General features: G+C 61.4%; 2 protein-coding genes across 6 annotated transcripts in view; both read right to left on the bottom strand.

Annotated features, from left to right (window-relative positions):
• ASS1 (argininosuccinate synthase 1) overlaps nt 1–2,644 on the bottom strand; it is a 28,711-nt gene extending 26,067 nt beyond the window's left edge. Inside the window, exon 1 of one of the 5 annotated variants that reach the window (XM_058038465.1) lies at nt 2,458–2,644. In XM_058038465.1, coding sequence (XP_057894448.1) covers nt 2,458–2,513 — 56 coding nt within the window. In that variant the 5' untranslated portion in view covers nt 2,514–2,644. Of the gene's footprint in view, nt 1–183; nt 455–491; nt 736–2,457 lie in introns of those variants that run through there. The other 4 variants (XM_058038461.1, XM_058038463.1, XM_058038464.1 and 1 more) reach the window with 4 other exon arrangements.
• Nucleotides 2,645–2,833: 189 nt separating this feature from the next.
• HMCN2 (hemicentin 2) overlaps nt 2,834–18,650 on the bottom strand; it is a 37,287-nt gene continuing 21,470 nt past the window's right edge. Inside the window, exons 44-79 of the mRNA XM_058038056.1 lie at nt 18,484–18,597; nt 18,247–18,378; nt 17,665–17,802; nt 17,423–17,582; nt 17,007–17,131; nt 16,730–16,916; nt 16,502–16,599; nt 15,597–15,863; nt 15,308–15,498; nt 15,151–15,232; nt 14,788–14,924; nt 14,505–14,640; nt 14,032–14,179; nt 13,660–13,787; nt 13,420–13,576; nt 13,210–13,331; nt 12,423–12,587; nt 11,928–12,035; nt 11,708–11,842; nt 11,323–11,457; nt 10,569–10,756; nt 10,088–10,301; nt 9,797–9,931; nt 8,934–9,124; nt 8,766–8,847; nt 8,380–8,649; nt 7,561–7,710; nt 6,831–6,968; nt 6,595–6,716; nt 6,264–6,501; nt 6,083–6,145; nt 5,867–5,995; nt 5,446–5,766; nt 4,723–4,842; nt 4,373–4,499; nt 2,834–4,261 (exon numbers count right to left, since the gene is read on the bottom strand). Coding sequence (XP_057894039.1) covers nt 3,919–4,261; nt 4,373–4,499; nt 4,723–4,842; nt 5,446–5,766; nt 5,867–5,995; nt 6,083–6,145; nt 6,264–6,501; nt 6,595–6,716; nt 6,831–6,968; nt 7,561–7,710; nt 8,380–8,649; nt 8,766–8,847; nt 8,934–9,124; nt 9,797–9,931; nt 10,088–10,301; nt 10,569–10,756; nt 11,323–11,457; nt 11,708–11,842; nt 11,928–12,035; nt 12,423–12,587; nt 13,210–13,331; nt 13,420–13,576; nt 13,660–13,787; nt 14,032–14,179; nt 14,505–14,640; nt 14,788–14,924; nt 15,151–15,232; nt 15,308–15,498; nt 15,597–15,863; nt 16,502–16,599; nt 16,730–16,916; nt 17,007–17,131; nt 17,423–17,582; nt 17,665–17,802; nt 18,247–18,378; nt 18,484–18,597 — 5,696 coding nt within the window. The 3' untranslated portion in view covers nt 2,834–3,918. The remainder of the gene's footprint in view (nt 4,262–4,372; nt 4,500–4,722; nt 4,843–5,445; nt 5,767–5,866; nt 5,996–6,082; nt 6,146–6,263; nt 6,502–6,594; nt 6,717–6,830; nt 6,969–7,560; nt 7,711–8,379; nt 8,650–8,765; nt 8,848–8,933; nt 9,125–9,796; nt 9,932–10,087; nt 10,302–10,568; nt 10,757–11,322; nt 11,458–11,707; nt 11,843–11,927; nt 12,036–12,422; nt 12,588–13,209; nt 13,332–13,419; nt 13,577–13,659; nt 13,788–14,031; nt 14,180–14,504; nt 14,641–14,787; nt 14,925–15,150; nt 15,233–15,307; nt 15,499–15,596; nt 15,864–16,501; nt 16,600–16,729; nt 16,917–17,006; nt 17,132–17,422; nt 17,583–17,664; nt 17,803–18,246; nt 18,379–18,483; nt 18,598–18,650) is intronic.

The raw sequence follows: 18,650 nt of genomic DNA, 5'->3' as shown, positions 1-18,650 counted from the left end.
GAACGACCAGCTGAAGTAAGAGCCCTCCCAGGCTGCAGGGAGCCAGGGCAGGGCTGGGGGCAAGAGGCAAAGCCACAGCACTGTGACCATGGCCAGGTTGTGGCTCTCAGCCAGGGAGGAAACCCTGCCTGTGGCTGGACAACGGAGGAGCCCTCCCAGCCAGGAGGGTGGTATGGCTCTTACCTTTTCTCCATGCTGGCAGCCCCAGCACAGCCTGCCCCACGCTCTGCACGTGCCCTGCAGTGCTGGGGAGGAAGGGCTCAGGCACCGTGGCAGAGGAACAGCTCAGTGCCCTGCTCTGGCACCCCCCAGCACGTCCTGCCCATCTGCAGAGCTGCCACAGGCTCAGCCCCCTGTGCCCATCAGGACTGCAGGGCTGAGGGGCTTGGCAGCATCCCCTAGAACCCAGCCCAGCCTCAAGTTTAATTAACGCTTACAGAGCATTTATTCTAATTGTGCTACAGTGGTTTCTGCCAGCACCAAACACCTACGTGGGGATTCAGCACCTTTCACCCTCCAGCCGAGGACGCCAAGGACTTCAGCCAAAACCAGGAGATGGTGAAGGGCGCAGCAGCCTGGATCTCAGGAGGGTTGGGGCTCCCGGGCAGGAAGGGGCTCAGTCCCTGCAGTCCCCGGGGACAGGAATGTCCCCAGGCTGTGAATCCCAGGGCCCCACGAGGAGGCGATGCCAGCTGACCCTTGGCCGGAGCAGGAGGACGTGGAGCCGGCCAAGTCCTGTCCTGAGCCACTTTCACAGCGCTGCTGCTGCTGCCAAGTCAGCACAATCCTGCTCCTGCAGCCGCTCCGGGCCTTGCCCGCCGCTCCAGGCCGTGCCTGCTGCTCCGGGCCGTGCCTGCCGCTCCGGGCCGTGCCCGCCGCTCCGGGCTGTGCCTACTGCTCCAGGCCGTGCCTGCTGCTCCGGGCCGTGCCCGCCGCCCTGGGCCGTGCCTGCTGCTCTGGGCCTTGCCCACCGCTCCAGGCCGTGCCTACTGCTCCGGGCCGTGCCTACTGCTCCGGGCCGTGCCCACTGCTCTGGGCCTTGCCTGCCGCTCAGGGCCGTGCCTGCCCACCCAGCAGCTCTCCCAGGATGGATGGGGTTATACCAAGGCGTGCTGCAGAGCCAGCATCCCGCAGGGTGAGGCTGGAAGCCAGCCACAGGCAGCTCTGTGCTGCTCCTGACGGGTTCCCGCTGAGAACAGAGCTCTGGCAGCCCCGGACCCTTCCCCAAGCCTGCCCGTGCCCGTCGGGCCGTGCCACGCAGGCAGCACCCGGTGCCCAGGCTTGTGCAAGCAGCATTTCCCTGTGCCAAGCTGGGTCCGTGCCCAGCGAGCTCCAGCCACCCCTTCCTCACGGGGCATTTAGAGGAAGGCAACCGCAGTTCCCAAAACTGCCCGGCCCAGCCCTGACGCTGCTCCTGCGGCTCCTTTGGAGACAACTTCCCTCCTTTAGTGCCAAACTCATCCCCGCTGTGGCCACCAGCATCGCTGCTGTGGTTGCCAGCCTGAGTAAGCAGCTCCGAGAGCGGGCGCACTCGCTCTACCAGTGGCCCAGCGGGGCGATAGGGAAATTCCTCCAAGTTTTGCCTGCTCAGACCCGTCCCGATGTCGCAATGCCCGAGGGGCCTGGGGGCACTTTGTCCCGGAGACGCATCCTGCATCCCAGAGACGGGGTGGGAACAGCAGAGCTCCCAGCTCGGGAAACACGGCTGGTGCCAAACCCTCCTGCCCAGGAAGGGAGAGCCCCGAAGTTTTGGTGGCAATAAATCAGAGCAAACAAAGCTCGGTGAAGGGGAAGGCGGCGGGACTTTCTCAGCCCTTGTTGTTATTCCGTAGCGATTTCCGTGTGAGCTGGGGCAGGGATTTATTTTGCTGGAGAGGCTGGGGCTGCCCTGCGCCAAAGGAACACGGCGCTTTCGGTTTTAAACCAAGAAATAAACAGAAAGAGGCGGGGCGGGGGGGAATAAAAAGGCTGAAACTTTGATGAAGAGAGGAACTATCTTTGCCAGCCGGGTTGCTGCCTGTGGGCTGGGATGGAGCAGGCAGGAGGGGCAAGAACAGGGGCAAAGGCAGGCAGGAGGGACAGGAACAGCTTTTCCAGCAGCACAGGCATGTGCTCAGTGCTGCTGGGCTTCTCTACCTCGTGGAGGTTCCATCCTGCCCCCCAAAATCCCCAGAGCAGAGAGGGCACGAGGAGGTACCAGCTGAGGTCTCAGTTCACTCCCTGAGATGGCCAAGGGGACCCTCAATGAAACGGGACTCACCGGGAAACTCCCCACTCATCCCAAACTGAGCTGGGAAGGGCTTGGCTGCAGTCTGCACCGTGCTGGGAAGGGGCTGGCACCCCCCTGCCCTGCTCCACACCCGTGGGTGGCTGGAAATGGGACAGACAGGATGAGGGGACATCCCCCAAGGCAAAGCCTCCCTTTCCCCTCTCCCCCCATGCCATGCCCACACTCACTCACTCACTGCCGGTGTCCGGCTGCCCTCGGTGCTCTGGGCCGGTGCCTGGAGCATCCTCCCCCTCCCGCTGCTCCTTTGTACCGGGCTCGGGCGGGCGGAGCCGCCGCAGGACAGCCCCTCCTTGGGCACCGTCCCGGGAGAGGCCCTGAGCTCCTCCTGCCCCGCAGAACCGGGGGAGAAGCTGGCCCTGAGATGGAACCCAGCCCCTGCAGGGCTGCTCTGGGTGCTGCCACAGCTCTCCCCCCTCTCCTGAGCTCCTCAGCATCCTCCACAGAGCACCCATGGAGCCTCCTGCCCCTGAGGAGTGGGAAAATGGGGGCAGAGGAGAGATGGCAGCACCTGGCTTTCCTCCCCAGACAGCAAGGAGGGGAAGGTTGGGTTTATTTGAACCTCCATCAAGAGGAAATGCAGGAGCCAGGGTGGGCAGGAGGGGACAGGGCAGAGGGCTGCCCACGGGGCCAAACTCACCTTTCCCCCCTCACACAGAGCACCCCAGAGCCACAGCAGGCCTGGCTTTGGAGGACAGGAAAGCTCCACCCCAAAGGACAGAGGTTTTTAGGGGAATCTCAGACAAATACAACAAGAGGCAGCTCCAGGGACAGGGGTCTGACCATGGAAGGTGCAAAGCCACCATCAGCCCCCATGGCCCAGCCCTGGTGGCTGTGGGCTCACATCTCCTGGGGCCCGCAGCCCACATCCCACTCCCCACACCATCAGCTGGGACTGAAATGGTGTTTTGGGAACAGCCTCCATCTTCACCATGTGCAGAGAAGCCACGTCCTGCTCTTGCTGCTTCAGGAGTTTGACACCAGGGCAGGATTGGACCTTCAGGGCTGGACATTGGCCTTCTGGCATTGCTACATCCAGACATCCTCCCCTTTATGGTCCAAGGCCAGGCAGGGAGGTGTCCAAGCCTTGGGAATTCTCCCACATGCTGAAGGAAGCTGCCTTCTTCAGGCACAGCTAATATTTAGCCACAAAACACCTCTATAAATCAATAAGAGTGCACAGAGACCAAATGGATTAAACAAACAAACAAACAAAAAGACTATTTCAGTTTAATAATGGTTAATGCCCCACACCCTCCCCAGCCTAGGGAATCCCTCCCTGCTCCCTGGTGGGACCCTTGCTGGCCACTGTCACCCAGTTCATCCTCCCACCCCCCACATTTGGGGACTGACAGTGGCCAAGGCCATCCAAACACACCCAAAGCTGTGTTTGCTCTGGGATTTGGGACCTGATTGCAGGAGATTGGTGGGACATCTTATCCCCCATGGGATCCTGACTCTCCTGCTGAGTCAGGGCCCGGCCCTGGGTGAAAGGAGCACAGCTGAGAGGGTCAGGGGTGTCTGGGAGGGACACAAGAGGTACAAGCTCAGCATTCCCTGAACCACATGCCCCACCGATGGGGTGGGGAGGGACAGGAGGAGAAATGATCCCCTCCTGCCCCTGGGCTGTGTCAGTAAGGGTAGGGCGAGACGGAGATGAGGAGGAGGAAGGTGCTGGGGGCTCGCTGCCCGTCCGGGAGCAGCGCCTGCACCTGCAGCCGGTGCGTGCCGGGCTCCCGCAGCGGCCGCACCGTGGAGACGATGCCCCGGCCCCGCTCGCTGCGCAGGGCGAAGGGGCTGTGGGGCTCCGGCTCCAGCAGCCGGAACACGGGCCGGGGGCGCAGGGAGGAGGCCGGGGTGAGGCGCAGCACGTCCCGGCGGGCAGCGATGCCCAGGGGCAGGGGCAGCAGCTGGTACTGCAGCGTGGGGGGACCCGCCGGGCCGCAGAACGGGGGGCAGCGCCCCACACACAGCCTGCGGGAGAGATGGGCAGTGTGTGGGTGCTGGGGAGTGGGCAGGACGCTCCGGGGTGTGGTGGGATGGGCAGAGCGGGATGGGCACTCCCAGCCCCACAGCAGGACTCACCCTGGGCTGGAGGCTCGCCGGTACCCAGCCGGGCACGGCACGTCCGTGCAGAGGGCACCTCCGCGGGTGTTGAAGCACATCTGGCTCGGGCCACACTGGATCGTGCCCTCTGTGCACTCATCCACATCTGCAGGGAGAGAGGGGACAGCTCTGAGGTGGCTGAGATGGGGGTTCAATCCCCAGCCCCCCCACATCTGCCTGAACACTGAGGCAGTGAGACATGAGCACTGACTGTGGGGATCTGAGGCTGGGAACAACCTTCCTGAGAAAGGAGAAAGACTTGGAGCCCCAAAGAGATGACACCCAGGGCACCATGGGGACGGGGCATCCCCTGGCACCCCTGCACTGACCGTGGCAGGTTTTCCCATTGGACAGCAGCCGGTAGCCAGTGGGGCAGAGGCAGCTATAGCTGCCCAGGCTGTTCCTGCACTCGTGCTGGCACTGGTGCAGTGTCTGACACTCGTCGAGATCTGTGGGAGGAGAGGGGTGAAGGCAAGAGGGGAGGATCAGTCCCCTCTGGTGCCACTGCCCTGGGCCATCCTTGTTGCAGACATCTTTTATGAAAAATCCTTTCCTTAGGATTTTTCCTCCTGAGAAACTGAGAGGCCTCAGGAATAAAATGTAAACATTGATTATCTGCTGCTGTGGAATGCAACAGGTAGATCTTTGATTGGCCCCTGTTGGTTGTTTTTAATTAATGGCCAATCACACCCAGCTGGCTCAGACAGAGAGCCAAGCCACAAAACCTTGTTACCATTCTTTGCTATTCTATTCTTAGCCAACCTTCTGATGAAATCCCTTCTTCTATTCTTTTAGTATAGTTTTAATATAATATATATTATAAAATAATAAATCAAGCCTTCTGAAACATAGAGTCAGATCTTCGTCTCTTCCCTCACCCTCAGACCCCTGTGAGCACGCTCACACAGCCTGGCTGTCACCTCCCCTTCCCAGCCCAGCAAAAACCACAGGGCACAAAGCGATGGACAGGGCAGCAAGGAGGACATCGGGCACCTTTTGGGGACAAAGTAATCTCTGAACTCCCTTCAACACCCTTCCCCAAGCACACTCACCAGTGCATGTGCCATTCCTCCTGATGTAGCCCGTGGGGCAGGGGGGGCCCCGGGCTCCCCTCGCCGCATCCTTGGCCACACGGCGCAGGGCCAGCCGGCTGTACCAGGACCGTCCCCGCGGGAGGCTGCTCGGGCCCTGCTGGCCCTGGGGAGTGTCCCAGGGCTCGCTGCTGGCCGTGTCCCCTCCCTCCATCCCCGCCGCGCCGCACCGCCCGCCCGGCAGCACGGCCCGGCCAGCGGGGCACAGGCACTCGTAGGAGCCCCGCAGGTTGCGGCACTCGAAGGCGCACGGAGGGGGGAAATTCAGGCACTCGTTGATATCTGGGGGAGGAAAGAAGTGCGGAGCTGCGGCTGGATGGGGGAATGAGGCTGGGACAGGGCAGGGGGAGGTGACCGTGGGCCCTGAGAGCCCAGCTCATACCCAGGCATGGCCAGCCTGTGCCCAGCGTGCGGTAGCCAGGGGGGCAGGAGCAGCTGTAGGAGCCAGCAATGTTCTGGCAGACCTGGTTGTAGCGGCAGGCATGGGACCCCTCAGTGCATTCATCAACATCTGGGGACAGAGAACACGGTTAGGGGGACAGGGAAGTGGCACCAGATGCCCTTGCCATCCTCATGACCCCTCAGGAAGGATCCATACCCATGCAGTACAGCTGCCCAGGGTCTGGGGTGAATCCTAGTGGGCACTGGTCTCTGTCAGCCCCTGTGAATAGAGCAGAGAGAGTGTGGCATGTCACTGCAGGGTCATGGCCTTTGCACCCTCACAGACACCCAGAATGATCACAGATCTCCATCCCCTCGCTGGGCATTGCCCTGCTCACCTGCATCGAGCCAGGCACGGAGCTGGAAGCGCAGCTCCTGCTCGGCTGGGTCATAGGAGGCTCTGATGGCTCTGGCCCGCAGCTGCTGCACCCGGGGGGGCTGTGGGCCCACGGGGGGGTCGAACACGATGGTGTGGTTGCAGTGGGCACGGAGGAGGCGCCCATCCCGCAGGAAGCTCTGCACCGAGCTCCCTGAGAGCTGCCCCGCGCCCGTCCGCACATAGCGCTCGCTGAAATCCTGGGGAGAGGCAGCGAAAGGGTCAGGCCACGCACCCCAGCGCTCCCGGCACGGCAGCCGTGGTTCCATGGGGATAATGGGCAGGGGCAGCACCTGCAGCAGCAGCATGGCATCGCCCAAGCCCTCGGGCACAGAGCCGCTGATGACGCTGTCCAGCCGCAGAGCGCCAGCGCCACCCGCGCCCCGCGCCCGGTGGGTGACACGCAGGAGCTCCCCTGCCAGGGGGGACAGCGATCAGCACCCCACACACAGCTGCACTCTGGATCAGCGTGGTGCACGCGGGAGGTGGGGGCTGGGATGGCCAGGCTGTGCCGCCAAGGACCCCTCACCTGTGGCAAAGTGCAGCAGGGACTCGTGCTGGAAGGTGCCCCGAGTGAGCAGGAGCCCGTTCTGGGCTGCCCCGCGGGCCTGGGCCAAGGACCAGTAAATGGGGGCCATGATGGTCACCAGCACCCGCATCAGTGGCCCTGGGAATGGGAAAGAAAAGGTGTCACCATGGAGCCAGCACCCTCCTGGGGCACCCAGGCTGTCCCATGTCACAGACATCTTTCGTGAAAAATCCTTTCCTTAGGATTTTTTCTCCTGAGAAGCCTGATAAGCCTCAAGAACAAAATGTGAACAATGGTTATCTGCTGCTGTGGAATGCAACAGGTGCATCTGTGATCAGCCTCATAGAGTTGTTTCTAATTAATGGCCAATCACAGTCAGCTGGCTCTGATTCTCTGTCCAAGCCACAAGCCTTTGTTATCATTCTTTCTTTTTCTATTCTTAGCTGGCCTTCTGATGAAGTCCTTTCTTCTATTCTTTTAGTATAGTTTATATCATAAAATAATAAATCAGCCTTCTGAAACATAGAGTCAGATCCTCATCTCTTCCCTCATCCTCAGACCCCTGTGAACGCCGTCACAGTCCCATCCCTCCTTGCTCACAGTGGAAGGTTTGGGGGGAAAAGGTTTGCTCTTGAGGTGACAAAGAAAGAAATAAAAACCTTTCCCCCAAGATTTACATCTGACAGAGGTCCAAACTCTCACCAGGGTGAGGATGGAAATGTCCACTCACCTATGGCAGGTGGGATGCTCCCAATGCTGCTCTGGAGGGTGGTGGTGCTGGATTCAGAGTCCCCCAGCATGCTGGCATCAAGGCTGGACACACCGAGCTCGTGGCCATTGATGACACCGACCAGGCTGCCCCGCACCTGGTGCAGCTCCCCTGGGGCAAACGGGATCAGGGTCAGGTCAGGCAGCAGCACTGGGACTGCACTCCCTGGCCTGGCTCCCCTCTCACTAATTTGCATGTCAAAAACAAAATCTTGTTTTCTGGAGGTGAAAGCAGCCAGAGCAAGGCAGGCAGTGTCCCTGCCTGGCTGCAGCAGCCCCCAGGGACCCCGTGGCTCCAGGCACAGTGCCACATTGACAAGGGATGTTGTGAGTGTGGCCCTGTGCCTCGTCACACCAACAGGCACTGACACCCCCAAACCCTGCTCTGCATCAGCCTCAAGGCCCTGGCATAGCCCCAAGCTTTTATTTGCTTCTCCAGCGTGCCTGGCAGCGAAATGCCACCAGCCACACCAGGGCACATGGGGCACTTCCTCCAGCCTGGCTCTCTGCTCCCGAGGGGCAGCACTACAGGATGTGTCTGTGCACTCAGCAGAGCCCCTGGGAGAGGGGAATTCAATCACAGCAAAGGCAGGAAGGCTGAGGAGAGGCAAGTGAGGGAGAGACTGCTCAGGGCAGGGCCTGCTCGGGCTCCAGCTGAGCAGTGCAGGAGAGGAGAGGAAAAAGCAGAGTTTGAATCACGAGGGTAGAACAAGCAAGGCAACATCAGGGCGGAGGTCTCACCCTGCAGGAACAGCCCGGCAGGGGCAGGGCAGGCACTCACCTCGGACATGCAGCGAGGCGTGGGCAGCAGCGGAGCCCAGGGCACTGCTGGCCAGGCAGGAGTAGGTGCCGGCGTCACGGTGGGTGACAGAGGGCAGCAGCAGGGTGGCATTGGGCAGGACACGAGCCTGGGGACCCTCGGGCAGGGGCTCCCCGTCCCGCTGCCACTCCACGGAGGGCGTGGGCTCGCCTGACACCGCACAGTGCAGCAGCACCGGCTGCCCGGCAGGGACCTGCAGCTCTGCTGGTGTCACTGTCACCACCGGGGCACCTGGCAGGGAAAGGGGTGCAGGTAGTGATGCAGCACTCCCCATGGATCAGGGGGAGTTGGAAGGCCTGAGAGGTGATGTAGTTCACAGTCCCTTAAAATAAGGGGCCAGCACTCACTCTGCAGAACAAGGGTGACAACTTTTGCTGCTGTGCCCGCGTCGTTCTCCGCCACACACCGGTACTGCCCCGCATCGGCGCTCTACAGGACCAACAGCGTCAGCACAGCATTTTGCTTTGCCAGGAAAGCACCCTGAAATGTGCCAGCACCCCCTGAGCCCCACTCACCCTCACAGCACGGATGGCCAGGGATCCATTCTGCAGCTGGTGCAGGCGCCCATGGGCCACCACGGGCACCCCGTCCTTGCTCCAGCGGATGAGGGGCTCGGGGTGACCCTGGGCGTGGCAGTGCAGGAGGACATCACCTCCGGAGGGCTCCACCTGGTACGAGTTGGTGTCCCCCTGTATGACGGGTGCCTCTGGGAAAGGGATGGCAGAGGAGAGGGGCTGGCCGGGCGTCGGAACTCGGCACATCCCTCCGGGTGTCCAGAGTTGCCAAGGACCCTGACAGGGGGCTCAGAGACCCTGGCATGCTCCCCAGAACACCTGGGGATTTGATTCTGACCCCTGGAGCAAGTTGCCAACTTTGTATGAGGACCTGAAAGTCACACAGGTTTGAATGGTGTAATAATAAAATTATCACGGGGTGAAAATGCAGATTTTGGGATTTTTGGTATGGGGGTTACAGGGACAAGATGAAGGAACTTGGGCATATCTAGCCTTTCTTCTTCTTCTTGTTCTCCATTTTCTGCAGTGATGTTGGCACTTTGGGATTGGTTTAGAGTAGAAGTGCACTGTCTAACACAGGTGATGGGTATTGGGAATTAAGTGTAAATATGTTATACGTAGTTTGTAGTATAAAAGGACAACACCAACTTGGGGGCGGTCAGAGTGCCTGTGGCTGCCCTGCTGAGCAGATCTAAGCTGGGCAGAAAGAAAATTTTATAGATAAGAATTAACAAACAACCTCAAGACAGAAAAGTGGAGTCCAGACTCGTTCTTCAGTTGCACGGGCCGAAACAGACGTCAGGGCAGCAATTATCAACAGCAACCCGAGAGCCAGGCTCCCCAGTTTCCCTGCCAGCACCTACCTGTGACAGAGACGAGGACAGTGGCCCTGATGGCCCCGGCGCTGTTCTCGGCGTGGCACACGTAGGTGCCGCTGTCCGTGGGCGCCGCCGCCTCCCGCCGCAGGATGCTCCGCCCGCTGTGCCCCGAGGCGCCATCTGCGGGGTGCAAACCCCCAAAAAGAAGGATTGGCCATCAGCTGGCTACAACCCCGCGCGGCCAGACGCGCTGACACCCCTGGGACCCTGAAGGGTGGGATAAGGGCGGCACCAGGATGGCATCTCCCCCATGTTCAGCATCCCATGCCCAGGTACCAGTGAGGAGCTGCCCGTTGGCCATCCAGGAGACGCGGGGCTGGGGGCTGCCTGCTGCGGCACACAGCAGCTCCAGCCTCTCGCCCCGGCTCAGGGTGATGTCTGTGGGCAGCTGGGTGAAGGTGGGCGGGGTGTGGATGGACAGGGAGAGCCGGCGGACGGCCCTCCCAGCGGAGTTCACCGCGGTGCAGGAGTAGCTGCCAGCATCCCCTTCCTGTGTGAGAATGAGAGGGAATCACCTTGAGTCTGGGCTGAGCTACAGCTCTGCTGGTACTTGTGCACCTAAAAAGTCGCAGTTTGGACAGAACCACTTTTTCCCAGCCCACAATAACAACCTCACACTGCCCCAACCCTCAGTTTGCAACACAGGACTGCACGGGGCTCTCCCTCTACCAGATGCATCCACAATCAACCAAAAGCTCTTCAGCAGCAGAAGCCGCTTGTTCCTCATCACTCCAACCTCTCAGCAGCCGGTGCTCACCTGGACATCCCGGAGCAGCAGCTCCCCGGAGGGCAGGACCGTGGCCCTCCCGCCCCGCAGCAGCAGCGCTCCCTCCCGGCTCCAGGACACGCGGGGCTCGGGGACACCGCGGGCGGCGCAGGGCAGCAGCACCTCCAGCCCCTGCAGCACCTCCAGCTCCAGCGGGCCCGCAGCGATGGTGGGGGGCACTGCGTGGGACAGAGAAGCGGGGACAGCAATGGTGGAGGGCACTGGATGGGACAGAAAAGCGGGGACAGCAATGGTGGGGGCACTGGATGGGACAGAGGGCAGGGACAGCAATGATGGGGGCACTGGATGGGGCAGAAGGACAGGGACAGCAGTGATGGGGAACACTGGATGGGACAGAGGGCAGGGACAGCAATGATGGGGGGCACTGGATGGGGCAGAAAAGTGGGGACAGCAATGATGGGGGCACTGGATGGGATAGAAAAGCAGGGACAGCAATGATGGGGGCACTGGATGGGGCAGAAAAGCAGGGACAACAATGATGGAGGGCACTGGATGGAGCGGAATGGCAGGGGCAGCAACAGTGGGGGGCACTGGATGGGGCAGAAAAGTGGGCACAGCAACGATGGGGTCACTGCATGGGGCAGAAGGGCAGGGACTTGCTCACAGCTCGGCAGCCCCGTTTTGCTGTGGGGTGCTGGGGAGGGGCCGAGCAGAGAGGGGAGCACCGGGGCTGGGGAGGGGCCGAGCAGAGCAGGCAGCACCGGCGCTCTGATGGCCGCTGTACCTTGCACAATGAGCCGGGTCCGGCCCGCAGCGGTGCCCGAGGGGTTGCGGGCCATGCACAGGTAGGTGCCGGCGTCCTCTGGGGCTGCTCGGAGGAGCCGGAGCTGCCCCCTGGGAAGCACCTTCAGCCCAGAGCCTGGCAGAAACGAGGGACAGGATGGGGCAGCACAGCTGAGCCAGGGCACACATGGATGATGTGCAGGGACTGCTTCCCCCACAGAGGCTCCTCTTCCCAAGGAGTCTCCATGGAACAGCTCCAGCGGCCACCACACCCACCAAGGACAGCAGCCAGCAGGACCCATGCACAGTGACAAACCCCTGGCACCTCAATCTCCCCCTAGGTAAAGGCTGGCAGGTAATGTGGGCTCTGCCAGCCCCCAGCTCACCTCCAGCGATGCCAACACCATCCTTCTGCCAGGTGACCTCCGGCCGGGGGACGCCTGTGGCCTCGCAGGACAGCACCACGCTGGCATTGACCATCACCATCACCATGCCGGGCAGGGGCTTCAAGGCAGGGGGCTCTGTGGAGGCAGGGAAGTGCCACCCCGGGCAGAGGGCTCAGGACCCGCAGCAGCAGCAGCAGCAGCAGCCCGGGGCTGTGTTTACCGTGCACCGTGAGCCAGAGGTGCTTGCGGGCCGTGCCCGCGGCGCTCCGGGCCGTGCAGGTGTAGCGGCCGGAATGTGCAGGCAGCGCCTGCCGGATCTCCAGGGCTCCTGCAAAACAGCAGCAGGCAGAGGGGAGGTGGCAGCAGGGCTGGCAGGGACCCCTGGCCCCGCTAGGCTGTGCTGCCCCATGCTGTACTGTCCCTATAGGACACGAAGCAACACAAGCGCACACTGCTGTTCTCAAGGTGAAGAAAAAGGGAAGTTTCTTTTCTGACTCTAACATTTATAGTTTTCTAAGAGTGACAGCGGATTGGAGGGTGACAGTGCCACCTCTCCAATGGCACTGGGCAAACTGACAGTGTATCGACTTTCTCTTCTTTCATAAAGGGACGCAAAACAATGAGTTATTTACAGAAAATTTGTGAGGAAGTTCACTACAAGAATGTCAACATCAGAAGGCTTAGAAAATCTTAAATAAACAGGGTGACACTGTACCTCGGGGCAGTACACGATAGCCCCCTCCTCTGGTGCCCAGCTGAGCCCCCCCCTTGCTCCAGGACACCGTGGGCGGGGGCACACCCGAGGCGTAGCAGGTGAGGACTGCAGGGGACAGCCGGGTGACAACGACATCCGTGAGGTCATCAGCGATGCTGGGGGGCACTGCAGAAAGGAGGGAGGGGGGTTGTCACAGACATCTTTTATGAAAAATCCTTTCCTGGGGATTTTTTCTCCTGAGAAGCTGAGAGGCCTCAAGAACAAAATGTAAACAATGATTATCTGCTGCTGTGGAATGCAGCAGGTGCATCTGTGAGCGGTCTCAGAGTTGTTTCTAATTAATGGCCAATCACAGTCAGCTGGCTTGGACTCTGTGTCCAATTCACAAACCTTTGTTATCATTCTTTCTTTTTCTGTTCTTAGCTGGCCTTCTGATGAAATACTTTCTTCTATTCTTTTAGTACAGTTTTAATATACGATATATCATAAAATAATAAATCAGCCTTCTGAAACATGGAGTCAGATCCTTGTCTCTTCCCTCATCCTGAGACCCCTGTGAACACGGTCACAGGAGGTGGGCAGGGCTGCATGGCAAATGTTGAAGAGAATTCTGTCCCTGTTCTTATGGGCATGAGTATTTCTCTTTCCCTCCTGTCCACCCCCAAGCCCAGCTCTTGGGTGGGCATCCACCCCAGTGTGGGGCTGGAGCACACCCAGGTCACAGCCAAGGTGGTGACAGACCCTGGGAAAGCCACTTTCAGCAAGACCCCCAGCCCCAGGAGCTCACCATGCACAGACACAAGGAAAGCCTTTCGAGCCTCTCCAGCAGCGTTGGTGGCGATGCACTCAAACCTGCCCTCGTCCCGGGGAGTGGGGCTGGAGATGAGCAGCGACCCCAAGGACTGCAAACTGTGCAGGCAGAGCACACACCAGCATTACCCCTGTGCCCCAGGGAGCAGCAGGAGGGGCAAACCCCACCCTAGAGGTGTACAGGTACCTGTAGGTGCCGGGTGGGAGGTGCAGGCTCAGGGGATGGCCATCCTTCTCCCACCTGACGTGGGGCTCAGGGGAGCCCCAGGCGTCACAGCCCAGCGTGGCTGGCTGCTGAGCCAGCAGGGTGAGGTTGGAGGGCCCAGGTGGGATGGCAGGAGGGACTGTGGGAGGGCATGGCAGCCATGAGCAGCGCTGGCTTGCAGGAGGGGGAGCCCAGGGGGATCCATCTGCCTCTCCTGCTTACCCAGCACGTGCAGGTCCAGGCCTCGGCGGTCAGAGCCAGCAGGGCTGGATGCCATGCAGAGGTAATGGCCCAAATCCTGGGCCTGGACAGGGTCAATTTGCAAGGAGCCACCTGGCAGGAGCTGCAATCTGAGGAGGGAGAGCAGGTGAACCGTGTGAGGGCTCTGCATGGCCAGGCTGCATCACACAGGGAGCAGGGGTAGGGAAGGTGACAAGTGCCCATCGTAGCCACACGCAGCTCTTGCCCTAGGCTGGTGTGAGGACAGAGCACAGCAATTCACAGGGTGACTGGCACACTAATCACTCATTGCTATGGAGGGTGGCAGGATCTGAGAGCCATCTCTTGGTGCCACCAACCCACAGAGGCTCATACCTGTCACTCCCAGGCAGGGGCAGGAGCTGGCCGTCCTTGCGCCACGTCACCCGGGGCACGGGCCACCCCTGTGCCCGGCAGGGCAGCACGGCTGAGGTGTTCAGCAGCACCTTCACCTCCTGGGGACCCTCCTGGATCTCGGGGGCAACTGTGGCAGCACCCAGAGACAGCACCGAGAGAGTGGGACAAGGCTGGGGGAGGGAGGGAGCCAGCACAGAGCAGCACTGGGGGCTGGGGGGTGTCCAGCCCTGCCAGCCCTTCACCAGAGCATCAAATATCCCTGTAATGAAGGGAAGGGAAGGGAAGGGAAGGGAAGGGAAGGGAAGGGAAGGGAAGGGAAGGGAAGGGAAGGGAAGGGAAGGGAAGGGAAGGGAAGGGAAGGGAAGGGAAGGGAAGGGAAGGGAAGGGAAGGGAAGGGAAGGGAAGGGAAGGGAAGGGAAGGGAAGGGAAGGGAAGGGAAGGGAAGGGCTCACCGTGAACGCGCACCCGGCCACGTGGGTCGCTGTCCCCGGGGGTGGCCCTGCAGCTGTACTCGCCACCATCTGCAGCTGCCACCTCCAGGACCTGCAGGAAACGCCCCTGGGCCAGGAGCTGCCTGCGGGCATCCTCCTAAAACCACCGTGAGCCCGTCAGCAGGGACCCAGCATCACCCCCAGCACGGGACTGCTGACCCAGCATCACCCCCAGCCCAGCCCCGTGCTGCTGGTGATGGCAGCCAGGCACTGACTGTGACTGTCCCTGTCCCCTCACAGGTACCTGCAGCACGGAGCCCTCCCGGTGCCACTCGATGCTGGGGTGGGGCTCAGCACCCTCTGGGCACTCCAGGAGGAGCTGCCCCCCGGGCACAGCCGTGATGATGGGGATGTCCCCGGCGCTGGCAGTGCTGGGGGGTGCTGTGGGACATGGCCCAAGGGGGGTCAGGGTGGGCTGGGCACCCCCATCCCTGTCCCCATCAGTCATGCACAGGCCCCCAGTCTGCCTGTGCAGCACTGGGCTCCAGATCCCTCTTTTGGAGCCCACAGCAATCCCAAAAAAGGAGGTTCTGCTCTCTGGTCCCCCAGGGGTTGGAGCATCCTGCAGCCCCCCCTGCTCCTCGCTGCTCTGCTAGGATCACACTACCTTGGATGCTGACATGGAAGCTCCTGCTGTCCTCCCCTGCAGGGCTAGTGGCCAGGCAGGTGTACAAGCCAGCATCAGCCACCTGCACAGCCAGGAGAGGGAAAAATTGAGGCACAAAAGCAAAACCCAAGTAAGGATAAAACAGTGGAACTCCTACCTCAGTGCTGTCAATGTGGAGCGTGCTCTCGTTCCCTGTCACGAGGGAGGGCCCTGCCAGCAGCTGTCCATCCTTCTCCCAGGTGACAGTGGGCATGGGGACACCTGTCACCACACACCTGAGCCCTAGAGGGGTGCCCTCAGCGATGGATATCTCAGTGGGATGGGACCCAGCCTCGACACCGGGTGGCTCTGCAAGGCACACAGCAAAGCAGGAGGGCTCATCCCCTCACTGCTCCCAAAAAACTGGCTAAGCTGCCCTTCCCAAATCCCAGAGGGATGACACGCACCCATCACCACGAGATGGAAGGCTTTGCTGACCTCCCCCACTTCATTCACCACCAGGCACGAGTAAATGCCTGCATCAGCTGGTGCCACAGCCACCAGGCTCAGCTGTGGGCCCTCGGGCACCCTCTGCTGCCCCAGGGGCTCCCCGTTCTTCAGCCAGGTCACTGACGGTGCTGGGGACCCGGTGGCTTTGCAGGTGAAGGTGACATCGGAGCCCTGGGCCACCATCTGCTCCTCGCTGCTCTCGGGGCTCTCCAGGACAGGGGGCACTGGGGAGAAAAGGCAGAGAAACCCCGGGCAGGGGGATGGGTTTGGCCACTCCCTGCTGTCCTGCATGTCACAGACATCTTTTATGGAAAATCCTTCCCTCAGGAGTTTTCCTCCTGAGAAGCTGACAGGCCTCAGGAACAAAATGTAAACATTGATTATCTGCTGATGTAGAATGCAACCAGTGAATCTGTGATTGGCCTCATGTGGTTGTTTCTAGTTAATGGCCAACCACAGTCAGCTGGCTTGGACTCTGTCTGAGACACAAGCTTTTGTTATTCATTCTTTCTTTTTCTATTCTTAGCCAGCCTTCAGATGAAATCCTTTCTTCTATTCTTTCAGTATAGTTTTAATATATATATCATTAAATAATAAATCAGCCTTTTGAAACACGGAGTCAGATCCTCATCTCCTCCCTCATCCTCGGACCCCTGTGAACACTGTCACATCCTGCGAGCAGCCAGAGGTGGCTCAGCCCTCCTGCAGGAGGCTCTGGGGCTGGCCCTGCTTTGTTCCCACCCCAGCAGCGGAGGAATGGCTCAGGACTGCTCGGGGGTGGGTGCAATGCACAGAGCGCGCTCTGCCAACACAAGCAGTGCCCAGGTGCCCGCGCCGTGCCCTCCCAGCCCCTGCCCCGTACCCTGGATCTGCAGGACGAAGCTGCGATCGGCCACTCCTGCCCGGCTGGAGACAACGCAGGTGTAGAGTCCAGCATCGGAGAGCTGAGCCTGGGAGATCCTAACGCGGGATGGGACACGGGGATGGCGAGGGGACATCAGCTCCGGGCGACCCCCTGCTCCCCAGGGCGACACTTGAGGGCGCAGCACCGGCCCCAGAGCCTGACCGTGGCTGCAGGGTCCCTTCTCACCGGAGGAGGTGCCCAGCCGAGAGCAGGGTGACACGAGGGGACAGGCGGAGGGGCAGCCCGTCCTTCAGCCAGCTCACGTGCAGCGGAGGGGACCCCCGTGCCCAGCACGGCAGTGTCACCGCGGCCGACAGGACAGCACGGGCCACCTCGGGCTCCTCAGCGGCGCCGCTCTCGATGGTGGGAGGGACTGGGGAGGGGACACGGGGGACACGGGGGCTGCTGGGGCTGTCGGGGCGGGGCGGCCCCGGCGCTCCCTGCGGGTCCCGGCCCTGCTCACCCAGCACGTTCAGCGTGTGCAGCCGCGTGTCCTCGCCCAGGCTGTTCCGGGCCAGGCACGTGTAAGCCCCGGAGTCGGCGGCTCGCAGCCCCTCCAGGAGCAGGGCGCTGCCATCCGGGGTCACCCTGCGTGGGGAGGGCGCGACAGTGACCCAGGTGCCCATCCCGTGGGGCACAGGTGCTCTGTTGTGCCAAGGGTGAGGACTCTGGGCACACTGCAAGCTCAGGGCATCACCTGGGACTCTGCCAGGGTGACAGCGGCCATCCCAGACTGCCAGGTTTACCCCAGGATGACATTCTCCCAGCAAAGAGCCGGGATGAGCGCATCCAACAGAAAGCAGCGCAGCTCACCGTGCCTTGCCCAGCAATTTTGCACATGAGACCGCTGAGCCCCTGGAATGTCCCCCCCGGACTCACCGGGCGTGTGAGGGGGGCTGCAGCCCCAGGGGCCGCCCGTCCTTCAGCCAGGAGATGTGCGGGGTGGGCTGCCCCTGTGCCCGGCACTCCAGCCTCACCCCGCCGCCCTCCAGCACGCTGTGCTCGCTGGGCTCCCCTGCACTGCTGATCCGGGGGGGCGCTGCACGACAGAGAGGGAGGCTGAGGAGGGGCAGGCGAGGAAGGCTCAGCTCTGAGCTCCACAGGGAGCAGGGAAGCCCTACCTCGCACCAGCACCACGAAGTCCTTGCGTGTCTCGGCCCCCTGTGCCAGGCAGGTGTACCGGCCCTGGTGGAAGGGCTGCAGGGGGCTGAGCAGGAGCTGGGCACCCCCGGACACCAAACCCTGCTCTGGGCTCATCTCTGCAAAGAGACAGGGTTGAGCAGTGCTCCTCCACTCAGCTCTCCCCAGGCTCAATGTCAAGCTTTCCCCTTTTTCCCCAGACACAGGTTTGGGGACACTGTTAAAGCCAAGCAGGGTTTCTGCAGAGCTCACTGCTGGAGCTTTACAGGAGAAAAGAGCCACTGGTTTGGGGGCAAACCCCTGTCCCAGCAAGCACCCCAATGGCTGGTACCCAGAGAGTCACCTCCTGCATATCCCTCCATCATCCCATGGCTTTGAGGCTCAGGAATGAAGCTCAGCTCTCTTGAAAGCTTGCAGGGAACAGGCCAGACCCTCCATGCTCTGTCCCCTCCCTGTGCAGCCCTGAGGGTCTTTTGCAGTGGGGTTAGAAGTTGGGAAACTGAGCCAGGGCTGCACGGAGGGGAGCAGCAGGGAGGCTGGAGATGGCAGCCTGGCATACACACCCAGAGGGTGCCCGTCCTTCAGCCAGGTGACAGAGGGCACGGCCACGCCGGTGACGTGGCAGCTCAGCACCAGGGGTGTCCCCATGTCAGCCTCCAGCGTCTCCTGCTGCGGGTCCTGGGTGCCAGGGGGCTCTGAGGAGGATGAGCAGGGCCAGGGGTGTGACACAGAGCAGGGCTCACTGCCAGCTCCTCAGGGTGGGCTCAGGGACAGCTCCTGGCTGAGCCCTCACCACTAACCGTGGATGGTGAGGATGAAGCTCTTCTGGTCCTGGCTGGCCACGCTCAGTGCCACGCACGTGTAGGTGCCTGAGCTGGAGAGCTGCAGGTCAGGGAGCTGCAGCACCCGGGAGCCTGGAAGGAGCAGAGATCAGGGAGTCAGGAGAGCCTGGAGCAGAGCCAGGGGA

Source organism: Melospiza georgiana, chromosome 20 (genome assembly GCF_028018845.1).
Source record: "Melospiza georgiana isolate bMelGeo1 chromosome 20, bMelGeo1.pri, whole genome shotgun sequence".
Taxonomy (NCBI): Eukaryota; Metazoa; Chordata; class Aves; order Passeriformes; family Passerellidae; genus Melospiza; species Melospiza georgiana.
This window is presented reverse-complemented; position numbering and strand designations above follow the sequence as displayed.